At 44.2% G+C, this 19,630-nt stretch overlaps 1 protein-coding gene across 1 annotated transcript in view; it reads right to left on the bottom strand.

The window, feature by feature from the left end:
• The window catches only part of KCNQ3 (potassium voltage-gated channel subfamily Q member 3), a 248,014-nt gene that overhangs the window by 18,685 nt on the left and 209,699 nt on the right, over positions 1-19,630 (bottom strand). The window contains exons 5-9 of the mRNA XM_054017771.1: positions 19,397-19,552; positions 17,092-17,202; positions 14,680-14,775; positions 13,159-13,253; positions 4,116-4,142 (exon numbers count right to left, since the gene is read on the bottom strand). Of these exons, the coding sequence (XP_053873746.1) occupies positions 4,116-4,142; positions 13,159-13,253; positions 14,680-14,775; positions 17,092-17,202; positions 19,397-19,552 (485 nt within the window). The remainder of the gene's footprint in view (positions 1-4,115; positions 4,143-13,158; positions 13,254-14,679; positions 14,776-17,091; positions 17,203-19,396; positions 19,553-19,630) is intronic.

Below are 19,630 nucleotides of genomic sequence, written 5' to 3'. Positions count from 1 at the left end.
AGATGATAAATGACGTGCTGACAGGCAGATAGTGAGATAGTGTCAGAGTTTGGAAAGAACCTAGATGTCCCGATACCTAATCCCAAAGTCAAACCACTAGACAATGCTCTCTATACCCCATCAAAACTCTTTCTGATTTTGTGTAAGGGCTGCAGAATCAGGTTCAAACCCCTGAAAGACTTGTCTATCATGGCTGTCTTAGAGGGCCTGATATTCAGCGATGGTGAGAATCCACAGCTCCAGTTGAAGTCAATGGAACAGATGTCAGCACTGCTGAAAATTGGGCCCACAATTCCTGCCTGGTCTCTCTCACCAACAGAAGTTGGTCCAATAAAAGATATAACCTCACCCTCCTTGTCTCTCTCAAATACAGAGGAAGTTGCAAAAAGTTGGAACAAAAAAAGACACATTTCAGGATCCCACTCAAAATTAGTGGAAGCTTTGAAAATGTACGCTTAACACACACACATTTATTAACTAATGGTGATAAAGAACTCCCACTGCAAAATGAACCTCATGTAAAAAGGGCCTGTTGTCCCCGTATTAATGCTCAGTGGGGGTGTCTTGGTTGGATAGCTCCCAGTACTAAAAGAAAGGGGAAGGGTTGACGGGAAATCAGGACCTTGAGACTGACAGTCCCCAGGGGCAATGGGGAGAGGCCAATGCTCCAGGTCAGCCTGATGGACAGGGCGGGCAGGCTAATGAGGGAGTCAGGAGGCCGGGGAAGTCTTGTCTTTTGTGTGAGCTGGAATTGCCTGGAACAGAGTGCGGCTGAGCTAAGGAGAGAGCAGGGCCCCAAGCTGAGCTGGGGAGCAGAGCCGTGCCAGCCAGAGGGGCCAGAAAAACAGGCCAGGGAGCTGGAGGCAGAACAGCAGCAGCAGTGTTGAGGCAGAGTGGAGCCGGGTGCGGTGAGCAGCTGGGGAGAGCGAAGGGGACCCTGGGCAGTGGGCCCAGCACAGGGAGACACCCCCAGCCAAGAGGCTCAGCAGGCCATACTTGGAGGGGGATTGTAACCCCACCAGGGCGGGGGCGATGCTGGGAAGAAGCGTCCTGCCACCTAAAGCCTGAGGTCGTGTGGCCACCACCAGAGCAAGTGTCCGACCCACAGCATCCCTGCAGCACAGCCAGGGCCTGGGACTTGTGAGTAACAGACTGAACTTCCCTGACATTCCAGGGATGCTGGTTGTGATGTCCCCATGCCACAGAGTGGGGTGATGTGTTTTCCTTTAACCTTTCCCAGTTTTTCCTTTTGTATTGTATTTGCTTTGACCTGTATGTAATGATCAGTGGGTCAGGGAAGCATCCAGTGCAGAGAGAGCACCCCGGAGTGGGGACACCCTAGCCCCTGTCCTAAGTGACTACAACAAGGTTGGGGGTCGATCTCCCCAGGAATCCTGGGCCCAGCCTTGCTGGGGTTACGAGGACTCTGCCACACAGGAGAGTGGAAGGGGACCCCTTGAGGTCAGGCAGGCCTCTGGGTAAAGGAAGTGGGAGCGAGGACTCAGATCCTTTCACTTGCCCATTTCACCGGGATAGTGTATAAGCCAGGAAAGTTCCCCACAATAGCGGGACCATTCCCCCACTTACACTCAGAACACCTTCCCAATGGAGCTAAACCCTCAGGAAAAGCCTGAGTCAACAGACAGGCCTTGCAATGCACCCTGAAGAAGAACAGAACTAGGTTATGTCAGACAAAGGGGGAGAAGTGAATTCATCTTTCTACAGCAAAATTTCTATGTGATACTCATAGTAACTAGCAACCCAATATTTAAGGTGCTAGAGGAATGAAAGGCAAGTGAACAAGACTTCTGGCATGAAGCCATAACCTGGTAAATCCTGACTAGGGATGAATTAAGAGTATGGGCTAAATGCTGCCTTGTAGAGTGTGGGTATGGACCATCTATGGGGGAGGAACTGTTTTTCACAGAGCAGCAGCAACATACACGGCAGAGCTGAATCTACCAGGAAGGCATACCCAGCACTGGTACCAGAGTCCCATCCTTTCCTGTCAGCATCAACCATCTTATCCTGTGCCAGCACCAGGGGCCATGGACAGCCAGGCCTGCTTTTCATCCAACCACATCACATAACTGCATGGTTTTACCCTACGTAGAAAGTGAGATCCAGTAAAACTTTGGGGTGCCACAAAAATTGTATCAGCCATTCCCCCTCACAGACACTTTCATGCTGCCTCACCAGTGGCTACATTCCTCTTCCCTCTACAGCCTCCTCGGTGGCCCTTTCCTCTCCTCCCCAAACAGTCCACCCCAAATAATCACATCCAGCTGTGAGTCTATTGCACTACTGGGTCCAGATTGCAAGAGTCTTGCCTTAAACCATCCCTGCACCTGACTAATATTCTATTGTTCATAGAAATGAGAGAAAGACAGTACTGAATTTATATCAGAGTGTGTGTGCGCACGAATGCACATGTATGTATTATATCTACTCTCATTGAAATCATATGGACCTTTGCCGCTGAGTTCAATGGGCACAGAATGGAGATTTTAAAAATTATTGTTCATCACCCAACCTTGCCTCAGTTTTAGTCTATACACTAGTTATTTATTCCTAGCTCCTCTTCGACAGGCACAGCTCAACTCCTCGTACTCCCCCTGCACTCCAAAACTCAAACAATACACTTTGCTGCTACAACTTTTTCACTAAGAACTTCATGGCTGCCAGGTACTGGAAACACAATCACTTTTTGTGCCACTCCATGTACTAAGAAAGCATGCCTTCATCATTTGTTTCTATGAAATTTGAAAGGAAAACTGCAGTGTAATATAAATTATAATATCCTTTATTAAATTTAATTAAAAAGAAGAGCAAGTCACTTAGCAATTTTAATTGTGTTAATTGTAATAAAACAATTAGCAATCAGACAGGAAGCTGTCATATTGACAGCATCATGGGGGCTGATCAAAAGTCTTCTGAGGTCAATGGGAACTGCACACACCTGCCTATTTATCTGGAGTGGTTCAACCTCTTTCATGACATACTCTTTTCTCTGTGCTGTCTGGCAGTAATGATTGCAAGATCAGTAACCATTCTGCTGAAGAAGGCTATTGTTTCAAAAGAAACCACAGCCTAGGGAAATAAGGGATCCTAGGGTAATATTTTTAAAAGCATCAAAGTGACTTAGGAGTCAAAGTCCTACTGAGTTTCACTAAGAGTCTAAGTGACTTAATTGCTTTTGAAATTTTTATTCCTGGTGTATATGTGGTTTCCTAGTGTGTTTGAGGAGCTGCAGTCTGACTTGTATCACATCCCTACTCATTGAAGAAACCTTACTTCTTTTCAGTAGGGATCTGCTCCAAAGCCCACCAAAGTCAAGGGGAGTCTACCATTGGGAATGCCAATGGACTTTACATCAAACCCTAAATTTGAAATTAATGGAGATATCCCATCTCCTAGAACTGGAAGGGACCTTGAAAGGTCATCAAGTCCAGCCCCCTGCCTTCACTAGCAGGACCAAGTACTGATTTTTCCCCAGTTCCCTAAATGGCCCCCTCAAGGATTGAACTCACAACCTTGGGTTTAGCAGGCCAATGCTCAAACCACTGAGCTATCCCTCCCTCTGTGACAGTGTTGTTGTTGTTGTTGTTGTTGTTTTTTAAGAACTGCCAAGGGACTTTAGTAATACTGTTCGTCCATCTTAGGATTTCATTACACCTGTTCTCAAGGAGCTTGTGAACGTAGTGAATTACAACAATCATGATTTCTCATAGCAAGATATTGCAGTGTTATTAACCAACTATGTTAGTTAGAAGACCCAAATCTCCCAATAACAACCTGAATGCTAAGCCATGGTTATACCACATAGTCTAACAGAAGTCTATTTAGGCCAATCCTTAGATGTAAACAACTAGTTAGGTTAGTTACAAAATTCCACAGTACCGTACATTTTGTACACATAGGATCTTTGATCCATTATTAAAGGAAAAAATAAAGGAAGCACTCAGAAATACATTGTTTAATTGTTTTTAATTAATATTTACAGTGTTAATAGCATTTTTTGTTAGTGGCATGTGAGCCAACAAACAGAATATTAACCATAAGGCATTCTTCAACAATGATATTAAAGCAAGGATATAATCATGACAGTTACATACCTGGCAGTACCATCCAATTGCTCTTTTCTTTTGGGGAAAAGAAGAGCGAAAGCAACAGGAAAAAGCAAGGAGAGAAGAAGTGTGTGTTAAATTCAGAAGTTTTCTTTCTGGCATTGCTGTAGAGCAGTGGTTCTCATCTTTTCCATACTGCAACCCCGTGTTACAACAGAAAAAGCTCTGGCATTCCCCTACCAACTAGCCATAAAGAAAAGAAGGTGGGTATAACCCCAGGCAAACCTGTTTATGACCCTTACGTTGAAGGACCACACTTCAGTGAATAGTTAAGTTTCACATTTCACTTCAATTGTAAAGTCACCCAGGTAGGCTTGCGTGGATGGGCAAGCTTGATATCACACCACTGAGTCAGAACTCCCAATGGTCACCTGCTCCACTGAGGGAGCTGAGAATTAACATTTTGAACAAAACACTGAGCTCAAGGACCTCGTTGGAAATGGTTGAATTTTTTCAATGGACAGTGTGGAAAGAGAGACTGAAGTAGTAGGGAGACAAATGAGAAGAGTAGAAAAATTAACTGAGTCCTAAATAAATATTTCCAAGGGATTTTCCCCCTTGAAGATTTATTTTACAATACATCCCAGACCAGTCAGGGTGAAAGATGTTGTGAGTAAAACAAATTGTGAGTTATTCTTTCACTAATGGAAATGTGACATGTTCTTTTCTCTCTCAGCTTACTGGTTTCAGAGGTAAACAAATGCTTCCCCAAACCAATTTAAAGAAATACCGTGGAATGCCAACTGCTGCTAACCATAAGTACAGTGAGCACGTCAAGTTTAGTCCTCTCACAGAGATATTACAAGCTCCAGTCATATTTTACGTCCACAGAATGTTGCTGGAATCAGTGATAACACTATAACTGGAACAAACTCTAAGTGTATCCACCGTAGGCACAATGCTGCATTAGTAGGGATAGATAGTAGAGAGTAATTGCAATGGCACTTTTAATCTATAGAGCTCAACGTGAGGAAGGATTATTATCCGCATGTACAGGCAGGGAAACTGAGGAAGAGAAAGGTTCATATCAAGGTCTGCAAAAGTTTACATTAATTTGGGGGTGTTTCTGGTTTTTGGCGCCTAAACTCAGAGAGCAGATTTGAAAACAAAACAATCAAGAAAAAATATGACCCCCACTTCTAAAAAAAAAAAAAGTGTTTCTAATTAACTCTCTCCACTGCAATATCCTATCCTCAGCTAATGGCTGCAAAGGGATACAATTATAAAAATCACTTAGCCCATCCCCCTGGATTCATTAGACAATTAAATAGCTCCACTTACAAAAGGCCAACCTTAGTTCAGTTAATTATTCTGGTCTACATGGGTTCTGATACCACACCCATCGTTGTGATGTCAGAACACTCTGGCCAATACAGTTCAAGAGGGAGGGGAAAGAATCCTCAGCATTAACAAAACCCTTAAATATAAAAGAATACTGTCAGTTCTGTGCATGGCAGTCATCTATTCCCAAGATCTCCTGTAAAATCCAGGTTACAAGTGCCCTCAGGATTTAAAATGGAGGCACACAAAGCTGCTCCTGAGATGTCATGCTGGGTAAATTTCAGAATACTACAAAAGGAAATTGACTCCATAATAGACTCTTAGTTTTCCCCTTTGTTAAAAGCCAATTTCTGCTCATTCTCCCATTTCAAAGAGGACTAGATGAAAGTTAACTAACAGACTGCTAATATGCATCAACAGGGTCCACATAGACAATTAGTCTGCAGATTCTGTGAGGCAGATTCACACCCCAGCTCACCACAAACTATTTGTTTGTGTAGACAAGCCAATAGAAAGAAAGATCAAAGGCCTGTTCATCAGGTAGATTTTTCCCAGCTTGTCTCCCAGCTGTGCGATTCCACAAAGCCCTTTCTAAAAGTAAGCTCCCTACTTACCAGGGTGGATAAAAATCAACGATTAAAAAAAATCAGATTTCTTTTATTTAAATCAGATTTTTTTTTATTTAAATTGGATTTTTTTGATAAAATGCTTTTTGAGGAAAAAACCTATCTAACCTATCTAAAGGTACATTATAGCTCAAAGATATCTCATCATGGAATAGGAATTATAAATGCTAGTTCTATAGTATGAGACAATATATTCATGTAATATTTAAGAAAAGTTTTGTAAATGAGTTCCAATAGTTCATGAATTAGGGACCCAATCTTATGGGGTTCCAGAGGCTTCTGTATAGATTATTTAGGTTACTCTTTCTATCTACCCAATGGGACTCAGTGCTCAGTCTAGAAGAATCAATCAGAGATGCTTAATTTTGCAGTTCTCAAACTGAATTTTTGTGTCTCCAGAGATAACATGCTTGTTAACAGCAAAAATGTTTTTAAATAAATAAATAATATATAGAGGTGAGAAATAACATACCTCAAACCTATTGTCCCGTGCAAATTTGTGTACACAGAGTCAATCCCTTACCTCTCTCTAAAAGTGCAAAGTTTCAAAAAGTTCAATGAATAGAAGATTGTTGGGGGAGGAATAGATCTGGACAAGGAGAAGTCTGGAAATAAATGTGAGAAGGGAGGGACAGGCAACTGAAACAAAAGTGAAACTGTTTGAGCAGCATATTCCAGAAGTCTTGATGTCTTTCTGAGTTCATTGATTTGAGATCTACCATAGCATTCTCTGACTAGAAGGGAAAACCTATAATGGCAGCAGGCCGTTAAGGAGACCCAGTTTGGGAATATTTTAATGAAGTTCCTCTATCTGTGGGTAAGACAGGCATACGTGCAAAATGCAAACAGTGCAACAAAGAAATGCAAGGCCTGGTTTCCCGAATGAAACAACATCATGAGAAGTGTTCCTTCTCAGGAGGAAGCTGCGTTGAAGATGATTAGGGTTACCATACGTCCTCTTTTTCCCGGACATGTCCGGCTTTTCGGCAGTCAAACCCCCGTCCGGGGGGAATTGCCAAAAAGCGGAACATGTCCGGGAAAATGGCGGCTCTGTTTAAGAGCCGGGCTGCCCGAGAGCTACCGGCTTCGGGCAGCCCCGTGCCTGGAGACCCTGCGCCGCCGGAGCCCGGGAGGGGAAGTGCCCGGCTGGGGGCGCAGGGTCTGGAGGCACGGGGCTGCCCGAAGCCGGTAGCGCTCCGGCAGCCCGGCTCTTAAATAGAGCCGCGGGGACTGGAGCCTCCAGCCGCCGGGGCTGTGTGTAACTGACACAGTGTCAGTTACACAGAGCCCCAGCCGCTAGAGGCTCTGTTTAAGAGCCGGGCTGCCGGAGCGCTACCGGCTTCGGGCAGCCCCGTGCCTCCAGACCCTGCGCCCCCAGCCGGGCACTTCCCCTCCCGGGCTCCGGCGGCGCAGGGTCTCCAGGCACGGGGCTGCCCGAAGCCGGTAGCTCTCGGGCAGCCCGGCTCTGTGTAACTGACACTGTGTCAGTTACACACAGCCCCGGCGGCTGGAGGCTCCAGTCCCCGGGTCTCTATTTAAGAGCCGGGCTGCCCGAGCGCTACCGGCTTCGGGCAGCCCCGTGCCTCCGGACCCTGCGCCGCCGGAGCCCGGGAGGGGAAGTGCCCGGCTGGGGGCGCAGGGTCTGGAGGCACGGGGCTGCCCGAAGCCGGTAGCGCTCCGGCAGCCCGGCTCTTAAACAGAGCCTCTAGCGGCTGGGGCTCTGTGTAACTGACACTGTGTCAGTTACACACAGCCCCGGCGGCTGGAGGCTCCAGTCCCCGGGTCTCTATTTAAGAGCCGGGCTGCCCGAGCGCTACCGGCTTCGGGCAGCCCCGTGCCTCCGGACCCTGCGCCGCCGGAGCCCGGGAGGGGAAGTGCCCGGCTGGGGGCGCAGGGTCTGGAGGCACGGGGCTGCCCGAAGCCGGTAGCGCTCGGGCAGCCCGGCTCTTAAACAGAGCGGGGGCGGCTGGAGCCTCCAGCCCCCGGGGCTCTGTGTAACTGACACAGTGTCAGTTACACAGAGCCCCAGCCGCTGGAGGCTCTGTTTAAGAACCGGGCTGCCCGAGAGCTACCGGCTTCGGGCAGCCCCCTTGCCTCCGGACCCTGCGCCCCCAGCCGGGCACTTCCCCTCCCGGGCTCCGGCGGCGCAGGGTCTGGGGGCACGGGGGCTGCCCAAAGCCGGTAGCGCTGGGGCAGCCCGGCTCTTAAACAGAGCCTAAGAGGAGCAGAGCCTCCAGCTGCGGGGGCTCTGCTCCTCTTCGGCTCTGTGTAACTTATACAGTGTAAGTTACGCAGAGCCGCCGGAGCCCCGGAGGGGAAGTGCCCGGCCGGGGGCACAGGGTCCGGAGGCATGGGGGCTGCCCAAAGCCCGAGCGCTACCGGCTTCACGGTTTGCTGGGCAGCCTCCAGACCCTGCGCCCCCGGCTGGGCGCTTCCCCTCCTGGGCACCAGCTGCGCTGGGGAAGCGCCGGCTGGGGGTGCAGGGTCTGGGGGCTGCCCGGGAAACCGTGATGCTGGTACCGGTAGCACTGGGGCAGCCCTTTCCCCCTGGCTGGGAGTGGGAGGGAGGAGGGGGCGGAGTTAGGGTGGGGGAAGGGGCGGAGTTGGGGCGGGGCTAGGGGTGGGGAAATGGGCGGGGCCATGGCCCGTGGAGGGTCCTCTTTTTTTATTTATGAGATATGGTAACCCTAAAGATGATGAAAGGAACATGTCTGAACATGCAAGATCTTCAGGTTGGTAAACTTTTTTATTTCATACTTCTTTCTTAAGGACTGCCTGTCTTCCTTCTGGACTATTCTTGAATTCTCATGTTTGAGCAAAAAACATAGTTGTTACTCTATTTTATATGCATTTTATATGCAGTTGTGATAAAAAATAAATAGCTGACATAGGCAGATCTTCCTTTTACAATTTCACCTTTAAAGTAGTACTGAGTGTCAGTGAATGCAATGAGTAATACTAAATGATCAGTATGGTAATAATAATTAAATAACTGCATTGACTTATTTTGTTTAGGAGAATCCATCCTCAACATACAGGATTCTGAAGACTATCCACCTTCAAGATCACCATCATTTTCTATAGTTTCAGAGTTATCTGCCAATGATAGTGTTTCAGTCACATCATATATGTCACATAGCCACAGTATATCACCCGGAGCAAAAAGAAAAAAAAAATCTCCATCTTCCAGAAACAACCATAAATAAGTTTGTGATAAGAACCAGAAGATTACAAAAGAGGTAATTGATTTAAAAAATTGCCTGGTTTGTTTATGCAACAAACTCTCCTTTCCGTATGATTGAGAACCCACACTTCATTAACATGGTTCAGTCATTAAGACCAGGAGACAGTCCACCCAACAGAGCAGATGTCGCAGGCAAATTGCTGGATAAAGTATATGAAAGAGAAATTGAGCACTGTGCAAAAGGTCTAGAGGGTGAAATTGTTAACTTGAGTCTTGATGGGTGGAGCAATGTCCACAATGATCTTGTTGTATGTGCTTGTGTGACAATAGAAGAAGGGAATGTTTTCCTTACAGAAACTATTGATACATCAGGAAATACACACACACGAGAATACTTACAAGAAGTAGTAGTAAAAGCTATAACAAACTGTGAAAAAAAATTAAAATGTCTAGTACGCAGCTTGGTCACAGACAGTGCTGCAAATGTATTCAAGATGAGAAGAAATTTAGAAGAGAGTCCCAAGCTAATAGCATATGGTTGCAGTGCTCATTTGATGCACCTCCTAGCCAAAGACTTCAGTGTTCCAGAAATAAAGGCTAATGTTGTTGAAATTGCAGAATACTTCCGCAACAACCACTTTGCAGCAGCTGCTCTGAAAAAAGTGGGAGGAACCATGCTGCCTCTCCCATAAGACGTGCGATGGAACTCAGTAGTGGACTGTTTTAAGCACTATATCAAGAACTAGCCTAATCTGATAACAGTTTGTGAACAAAATCATGAAAAAATAGATGGCACTGTCACAGCCAAAGTTCACAGCTTAAGAAAAATGTTGAACACATGCTGAGTACCCTGAAGCCTATTTCTGTAGTCTTGAACAAAATGCAGGGAAATAGCTGTTTTATTGCTGACGCTGTTGAAATTTGGAAGGAACCGAGTGAGATCTTAAAAAGAGAAATATGCAATGACAGAGTTAAATTACAAGCATTAAAAAAATGAATGGGACAAGCACTATCTCCAGCTCATTTTCTTCCAAATATTCTAAATACTCGGTACCAGGGTCAAACCTTAACTGCTGAAGAAGAGGAGTTGGCTATGACATGGATTACCAGCAATCATCCCTCCATAATGCCAACTATAATAAACTTCAGAGCTAAGGGTGAACCATTCAGGAAATATGTTTGCTGATGATGTTTTAAAGAAAGTCACACCAGTGAACTGGTGGAAGTCACTTAAGCACTTGGATTCAGAGACTGTTGAAGTGATAATCTCACTTTTAACAACAATAGCTTCTTCTGCTGGTATAAAAAGAATATTTTCTTCCTTCGGACTAATTCATTCCAAATTGAGAAATCATTTGGGACCTGAAAAAGCAGGAATGCTTGTTTTTCTTTTCCAGATTATGAACAAACAGGAAAATGAAGGTGAAGACGACTGCAGAAGTTGAGTTAGCTGCAGAAGCCAGTATTTTAAGTTTCTCATGTTGACCTGGCTGACATAGTAGATTTAATTTTTGTTTGTTTGTTTTAAATATTTCATTTAACTATTTTAGTTCAAAACAATTTTAACAAAAACAAACCTGATTTTAAAAACCTTGAATGTTTAACTAAATTCAAAAATTCATAGGCTTGCTTTGTTAAAATATTATATGTTTGCTGTTGAAGAATATATAACGTTGTTGTTTTAGTTAAATAAAACAATGTAAATGTCTGTCTGGTGATGTTCTGGTGATGTTCTCCTCCTAATACAGCATGGCAAGAAAATCCTCCAAATATTAATGATTAGCCTGTTGAATCACCTCCCAATGACTTCATAAATATCTGCTTCAATTACCTTTGGTAAATGAAATAACCAAACAATCATTAATTTTCTGATATTGCTGTAAAACTAATCTGAAAAGTTTTCAAAATGTATAGTGTGTACCTTCTAAAAATGAAACCTACATCTATCTCTGAGTTGTGAAGAATATGTATTAAGGTTATAACAACCAACAACAATGCACTTTTACGTAGAAATCCATGATTAAATTGAGTCGTCCTGATTAGTGATTTAAATCATGATTTAAACTAGGTCCAGAGTGACCTAGACAAATTGGAGGATTGGGCCAAAAAAAATCTGATGAGGTTCAACAAGGACAAGTGCAGAGTCCTGCACTTAGGATGGAAGAATCCCATGCACTGCTACAGGCTGGGTACCGACTGGCTAAGCAGCAGTTCTGCAAAAAAGGACCGGGGGATTACAGTGGATGAGAAGCTGGATATGAGTCAGCAGTGTGCCCTTGTTGCCAAAAAGGCTAACGGCATATTGGGCTGCATTAGTAGGAGCATTGCCAGCAGATCGAGGGAATTGATTATTCCCATCTATTCAGCACTGGTGAGGCCAAATCTGGAGTACTGCATCCAGTTTTGGGCCCCCCACTACAGAAAGGATGTGGACAAATTGGAGAGAGTCCAGTGGAGGGCAACAAAAACGATCAGGGGACTGGGGCAGATGACTTACGAGCAGAGGCTGAGGGAACTGGCTTGTTTAGTTTGCAGAAGAGAAGAGTGAGGGGGGATTTGATAGCAGCCTTCAACTACCTGAAGGGGGGTTCCAAAGAGGATGGAGCTCAGCTGTTCTCAGTGGTGGCAGATGACAGAACAAGGAGCAATGGTCTCAAGTTGCAGTGGGGGAGGTCTAGGTTGGATATTAGGAAACACTATTTCACTAGGAGGGTTGTGAAGCACTGAAATGGGTTACCTAGGGAGGTGGTGGAATCTCCATCCTTAGAGGTTTTTAAGGCCTGGCTTGACAAAGCCTTGGATGGGATGGTTTAGTTGACGTTGGTCCTGCTTTGAGCAGGGGGTTGGGCTAGATGACCTCCTGAGGTCTCTTCCAACCCTAATCTTCTATGATTCTTTGAACTTGTCAAACAGAACCTGAATCTGAAAAACAAGCTGAGTTCTTCGCTCCTCTTATTCCATCATTAGAAACAAAATAGGTAGAAATCAGAGCAGAGCTTCCAATTTTGTAAATGAAAATTGAAGTACAACAGAATCCATCTCACTCTCCCATAACTGTATTTGCTCTGCAAGGTTAATGAGAAAAAATACTTTTGTCAATCCTGTCGAGAGACAGGACACAGATTATCATAAGTGTGTGCACGTGGGTATTTGTATTTGTGTGTATTATATGAATGTGTATGTGTGTGCGTGCCTATACACATGCACACACCACTGTTCCCTACTGGCCAGAATATTACATCAGCTAACGTGTATTATTGTATTGCTTTACAGTGATATGCTGAATGTATTTTATATTACATAAGTTGCCATTTTTACACTTGCTTTTCATATAACTATGTATTACCTCCATATCTAAGACCTGATAAGGAATGGGTTTTTGTGATGGTTTTTATTCTAATTATTTTAAATCCTCCTCTATAAGGGCCCATTTGCGCAACCCTATGAGTAGAATTTAAACTAAGTTATGAGGGCTGCAGAGCCCAGTCCTTAAGGAAGTCTATAAGAATGGGCTGTAAATCAAAACACAAAGAAAAGCAACATACAAATGTTTTTCCAATACATGGTCCCCACTTTTCAAAAACTCAGAGACTTCACAATTAGTTTCCCTGTGTCTATGGAATTGAATGATCATCCCCAATATAGAAAAGTCCACATACACTAAATGGATTTTCAATAAATAATAGTAAAGGAAGGTGGTGAACAATAAAATGTCAAACCAGAAACTGATCAGAAAAGATATATTGGCTTATGCAGCAGAACCCCTTATGCCTGAAACCTCCCTCTAAACTGAAACTGGTGATATTCCCGATTTGCATCAGTAACACTGAGAAAGCCCAATTATCCAAAACCTTGTTTATCCACATAAATTCCACATCCCACGTTCTATCTGAATTCTGCTGTATAGGGCGTTACTGATTGGAGGGGACAGCACACTTGCCTGAAATATGGAAACGATACAATTGATTCATAAAACCTCCAGGTGGCGACGAGATCCATCCTGTTGGGGTTAGTAGCATAGTACCTCCAGGCAGCCTGGATATGAAGGGACATTAGTAGCATTAGGGGAAATGTTTATCTGTGCTTATAAGTGAATGCAACCAGTTAATACTCCTCTTAATTCAAAAGAAGATAACAATGCACATATTCAGTGAGTCGCACTGAATTATTATACAGCAATATTGAAAGTTGCCATTAGATGGTGCCATAGTTCATGTAAGGCTTATAATAAGAAAAAGATGCTCTAGGACAGTAGTCCTCAAAAACTGTTCCCAGGGGCATATCTGACTGTGCACTGCCCATTGCTTTCAGATACCCAGAAGAGGTTACATTTTACTACTCTTGCTTTATTCTAAAGTCTGATAAATCTAAAAGACCATCTAGCTTAGTAAAATGTAGAACATGTGATCTGTCTGATGTCTCTGGGAATCTGAAAGAGCCATTGTTAGCGGGCAGCAATCAGTTTAATATACTGCTGTGGAAAGTTTTGCTGAGTGATTTTAGACATTAGCACATAACTCCTATCAAACTTCCACTAGCACATAAACAGCCGTACTGTGGTTACCCTGGCTGCCTGTTACGCAGTGATTCTTTAATGTCAGTGAGTCAACCTCTCCAGATATCCCCACGGTGTCCTTTGCTAGGTAACAATTTTACTGCAAAAGTATACTGTTCAGCCTCTTTCTCCAAAGAATGGGTCTGACCTGGAGAGGTTCTAAATACCCACAGCTCCCATTGATTTCAAAGAAAGTAATCCTGGTCCCACTGTAAACGTTTTGCCATTGATGTCATTTGATTCAGGGCATGGCCTGCGGTGCATATAGGATTTTTGTCAAACAGATCAACCTTCAAACTACCAATTTTATAATTAATTTTACAAAATAAAATCTAAGGCTCTGATCCAAATCCAGTGGAGCCAGTGGCAGTCTTTGCATTAAATTAAATGGACTTCTAACCAGCTCTTAAGACAATCAGCAATCCAGGGAAGTATGACAGGCTTTCTTTTTGCTTTTGCAAACTACATTTTCTTCTTGATTCTTTTACAGGAACACATATGGTAAGTTGTAACCCAACAGTCACTATTGACCAACATTATGTGCATTGATGAGTTTTTACAGCAACAAAAAGCCCGGGGCATCTCTCTGTATGCGGGTTAGTCTCCCAAGAGAAACATGGAAACTGGGGTCTTGCAAAACAGGTGATTCCTCCTCTCCCCCACACACACAATGTGTAGTGTGAAAGATTTTGCCATCTTGTTTCAGGTGACTCTGTGCCACTGAAATGGATGTTGGAGGGGAGGCTCCCTAGAAAATTTCAGCAGAACGACTAATTTCACTTTGAATATGTGAATTAGTGGCAAAGCCACTTTTCCACTAAAAGGGACAGGTATTTTGTGAACTCTGTTACATAGGGCCCTTATTATACAGTATCATTTCAAGATAGAAACCTAGAGAATCCAAACCTGTATAAGTTCTGCTGCCGGCTTTCTTCTCTTCTCAAAATGTTTCTGACGATGTTGTTCCTGGACTTTCAGAGCCAGCCCTGAACCCAAGATGCCCTGAAAACAGAGGTGGTGATTTGATTGAAAACACAAGAACAACAGAAAATCAGAGGAGAAAGTTCTCTTAAAACATGTGGATGAGATAATCAGAGCTGTGGGGAATTAGTGAGGGCAATTCACATGGGGTTCAGTGCACTTTTCTGACAGTTCTAGTTCACAAAGCATCATAGTTTTCTGACAAATCTTGCGTCACCTAGGCCCGCGCTTCACCTGGTTTCATTACAAGCTCCTCAAAAACCTTCTTGGTCTTCTACTGCCTTGCCAATGACAAGATGTGCAGCTGGTCTGTTTCTCTCCTCTACTGTTTCAGTCAGAACTGAGCTAAACTCTATGGTTGTGATCTGAAGGGGGTGCATATGAACCATAAGCTGGATACCGGATCACCTGGGCTCCCATCCCCCATGAATTTCTTTTTAAGTTTTAAGCTAAAGGAAACCAACCTCAAGCTCCAAGTTTTGCATTGTTTCCACTTGAAACCACAGGTTGAGCCCAGGTCACCCAAATCTTGGACCAACCTCACGTGAGAAACTTTCAGATCAAGGGTAAAATTTTCAAAAATAACTTGGGGGCTTTGGTGACCAAGTCCCATTTTCAAAAGCAATTTAGGAATCTAAGGCTGAATTTTTAAAGGTATTTAGGCACCTAAGTCGCATTGAAATCCAAGCCCTATTGCTTTTCAATAAGGTTAAGGGCTTAAGTCACTTTTTAAAAACTTTACCTTCACCCTTTTTGCAAATTTGGTCCAAGTCTCATATCTGTAACAAAACCTGAATAATTCTCCTGTTTATAGGCTTAGTTCTAAAGTTCTGCACACAGGATAATTCAGATTAGGATCCATTTTATCTTAGCCACAAGGAGAAAAGAGATTGCTTTTCCCACACCATGCATTAGAATCATAGAATCATAGAATATCAGAGTTGGAAGGGACCTCAAGAGGTCATCTAGTCCAACCCCCTGCTCAAAGCAGGACCAATTCCCAGCTAAATCATCCCAGCCAGGGCTTTGTCAAGCCGGGCCTTAAAAACCTCCAACGAAGGAGATTCCACCACCTCCCTAGGTAACGCATTCCAGTGTTTCACCACCCTCCTAGTGAAATAGTTTTTCCTGATATCCAACCTGGACCTCCCCCACTGCAACTTGAGACCATTGCTCCTTGTTCTATCATCTGCCACCACTGAGAACAGCCGAGCTCCATCCTCTTTGGAACCCCCCTTCAGGTAGTTGAAGGCTGCTATCAAATCCCCCCTCATTCTTCTCTTCTGGAGACTAAACAATCCCAGTTCCCTCAGCCTCTCCTCATAAGTCATGTGCTCCAGACCCCTAATCATTTTTGTTGCCCTCCGCTGGACTCTTTCCAATTTCTCCACATCCTTCTTGTAGTGTGGGGCCCAAAACTGGACACAGTATTCCAGATGAGGCCTCACCAATGTCGAATAAAGGGGAACGATCACGTTACTCGATCTGCTGGCAATGCCCCTACTTATACAGCCCAAAATGCCGTTAGCCTTCTTGGCAACAAGAGCACACTGTTGACTCATATCCAGCTTCTCGTCCACTGTGACCCCTAGGTCCTTTTCTGCAGAACTGCTACCTAGCCATTCGGTCCCTAGTCTGTAGCAGTGCATGGGATTCTTCCGTCCTAAGTGCAGGACTCTGCACTTGTCCTTGTTGAACATCATCAGGTTTTTTTCGGCCCAATCCTCTAATTTGTCTAGGTCCCTCTGTATCCGATCCCTACCCTCTAGTGTATCTACCACGCCTCCTAGTTTAGTGTCATCTGCAAACTTGCTGAGAGTGCAGTCCACACCATCCTCCAGATCATTAATAAAGATATTAAACAAAACCGGCCCCAGGACCGACCCTTGGGGCACTCCGCTTGAAACCGGCTGCCAACTAGACATGGAGCCATTGATCACTACACGTTGAGCCCGACGATCTAGCCAGCTTTCTATCCACCTTACAGTCCATTCATCCAGCCCATACTTCTTTAACTTGGCGGCAAGAATGCTGTGGGAGACCGTATCAAAAGCTTTGCTAAAGTCAAGGAATAACACATCCACTGCTTTCCCCTCATCCACAGAGCCAGTTAGAAGGCAATTAGGTTAGTCAGGCACGACTTCCCCTTTGTGAATCCATGCTGACTGTTCCTGATCACTTTCCTTTAATGTGCTCAAGATTCCAGCTTGGGAGTCATTGAACTGCAGACTCGCAGTTGAATTTCCAGTGGAATCTGCATTGAGGGGCGGCTATTCCTTTACTTTCTACATCATTATCTCTGTGTTTTGTTAAAACAAAAAGAAGGACAGTACTTACGGCAGGAAGAGCAAAAAATGAAACTCCAATAAGAGAGAATGTGGCTGCTATCAGCCGCCCCTCCCAAGTTTTGGGGGTCTTGTCACCGTAGCCAATTGTTGCTAGGGTAATCTGTGGGGAGAATAGGTTGGCCATTTTATAAGACAGACAATGCAAATGGACAAAAAGGAGGATTTCTTTTAAGCTTGACCTTCAAACCTGCATGACCAGTTTATAAAAACTTTTACTTTGACCTCTGGACATTGTTGAAGCCATTAATGAAAACATTGAATAGTACTGGACCCAGGACAGAGCCCTGCGGGACCTCAGCAGATACATCCCCCAGATTTGACAGCAAACCAATTGATGCCTACTCTTTGAATATAGTCTTTCAACCAGTTATATACCCTCCTTATAGTAATTTCATCTAGACCACATTTGCCTAATTTGTTTATGAGAATGTTATGTGGGACTGTGTCAAAAGCCTGACTAAAATCAAGATAAATTACATCTACAGCTTTCCCCTAATCCCCTGTCAAAGAAGGAAATTAGGTTGGTATGGCATCATTTGTTCTTGATAAATCCTTGCTGGCTATTCTTTATAACCCTATTATCCTCTAAGTGCTTACAAATTGATTGTTTAATAATTTGTTCCAGTATCTTTCCAGGTATTGAATTTAGGCTGATGGTTCAATAATTCCCCAGGGCCTCTTTGTTCCCCTTTTTAAAGACAGGTACTATGTTTGCCCTTCTCTAGTCTTCTGGAGTCTTGTCCTCCATGAGTTCTCAAAAGTAATTGCTAATGGTTCCGAGATTGTTTGAGCTAGTTCCTTAAGTACCTTAGAATGAATTTCATCAGGCCCTGCCAACTTGAATACATCTAACTTTTCTAAATAGTCTTTAGTCTGTTCTTTCCCTATTTTGGCTTGTGTTCCTTCCCCCTTGTTAATATTAATTGTGTAGAGTACGTGAAGACTGAAACAAAATAGATGTTAAACACTTCAATGTTGTCAGTTATTAGTTCTCCTTCCCAACTTTCCTTTGTCTTTCTCTTGCTTCGAACATAGTTACTAGTTGGAGGCACTGCACACACAGAACTCAGGACCCACTGGTCCTAAAGTGGGTCACCCACCTCCAGAAAGAGGAATAAGGAGCCGTAGAACCCTTAGGTATCAGGAGGAGGCAACACCTCTAATACATGGGTTGCATGTAAGACATTCAACTTGAACTCAAACTCAGGAGAAGAATGAATCAATTCTGGATGTGAAATATACACAAGTGCTCTGATTTTCCTCTCATTGACACCAATGTGAATCCTCTGACTTCAGTACAGTCGCTACTTATTGGCACTGATGTAACCGAGAGACGACTCAGTCCCCTGAGTGCTGTACGAGTTTGGATTAAATTGATAGTGAATTTCTGTGGCAGGGATGTGGGAGGGCATCCCAAACAAAGGGGTAAGGCCATGGTTCTGGTTTTGTATCGTGATTATCTAGGGTTCAGACTGCACCATGACCTTGCAGTTGCCCCCTCATTTGGAATACCCCACCCGCCCAACATCTCTTCCACCGAAACCCACGATATATCAATGTAATCCAAACTCAGACAGCATTTGGGGGCCTGACTCTTCATATATGATGATTCTCTAGGGTTCAGACTAGCATCTCAGGAGGAGATTTGCAGAAGCACAATGGGCAGTTGCGTGCCCAAATTCCAGGGAAAGTCAATGGCAGTTGGGCGCCCGACTCCCATTTGTGACTTTGAAAATCTCCCCTATTCTTCACCAGATGTTCTGGGCCAAATTTCCAAGACAGCTCAGCACCCACAGTTAGAGACAGATTGCCAGAAAACCTCAGCCTCTCCATAGGCAGCTAAATGGCTGGCTTTTCAAAAAGCGCTAAGCACAGCAGCAGCTCCCACTGTTCTGAGCCACTTCACGTAGGTGCATAAATAGAAGCTGTTAGGTGCTGAAGGCTTTTGAAAACCTGGCCCTTAGACTCCAGCTAACAAAATTCCAGAGTTAAATTTTCAAAAGCACTTCAGTGACTTGGGCACCTAAGTCTGAATTTCAAAAGTGATTTAGGTACGTAGGAACCAAACTGTGATTGAAAGTCAATAGGACTTTCTTCGCACATAGGAGCTTACATCCTATTGACTTTCAGTCAGACTTAGGCTCCTAAGTACCCAAATCACTTTTCAGAATGGGATTTAGGTGCTTTTGAATATATTACCCCAATCCCTTCCATTCCCCTCACACCCTAATTCAACCGGGCAGCTTTATTTCCATTAAACCAACAAATGAGAGACAGTGTCTACAGCTACTTACCAGCCCCCACCACAGTGCGTCTGCATAGGTTTCAAACTCTTCTTTCATCTCTACTCCATGGGCATCCTTTTCAGGCACATCTTTCTCGACCAGGTAAACAAGGAATGAGGAGAGGATAAGGGTCAGGAACCCGATGTACCAAGCAGTGATGAGCTCCTGGAAAAGAAACAGATTGAAAATGAGGAGACTGAAAACAGCATCAGCTTCTGCAATGGCAGTGCCAGACGTCTAGTG

The sequence above is a fragment of the Malaclemys terrapin genome, chromosome 2, assembly GCF_027887155.1.
Source record: "Malaclemys terrapin pileata isolate rMalTer1 chromosome 2, rMalTer1.hap1, whole genome shotgun sequence".
Classification (NCBI taxonomy): domain Eukaryota; kingdom Metazoa; phylum Chordata; order Testudines; family Emydidae; genus Malaclemys; species Malaclemys terrapin.
This window is presented reverse-complemented; position numbering and strand designations above follow the sequence as displayed.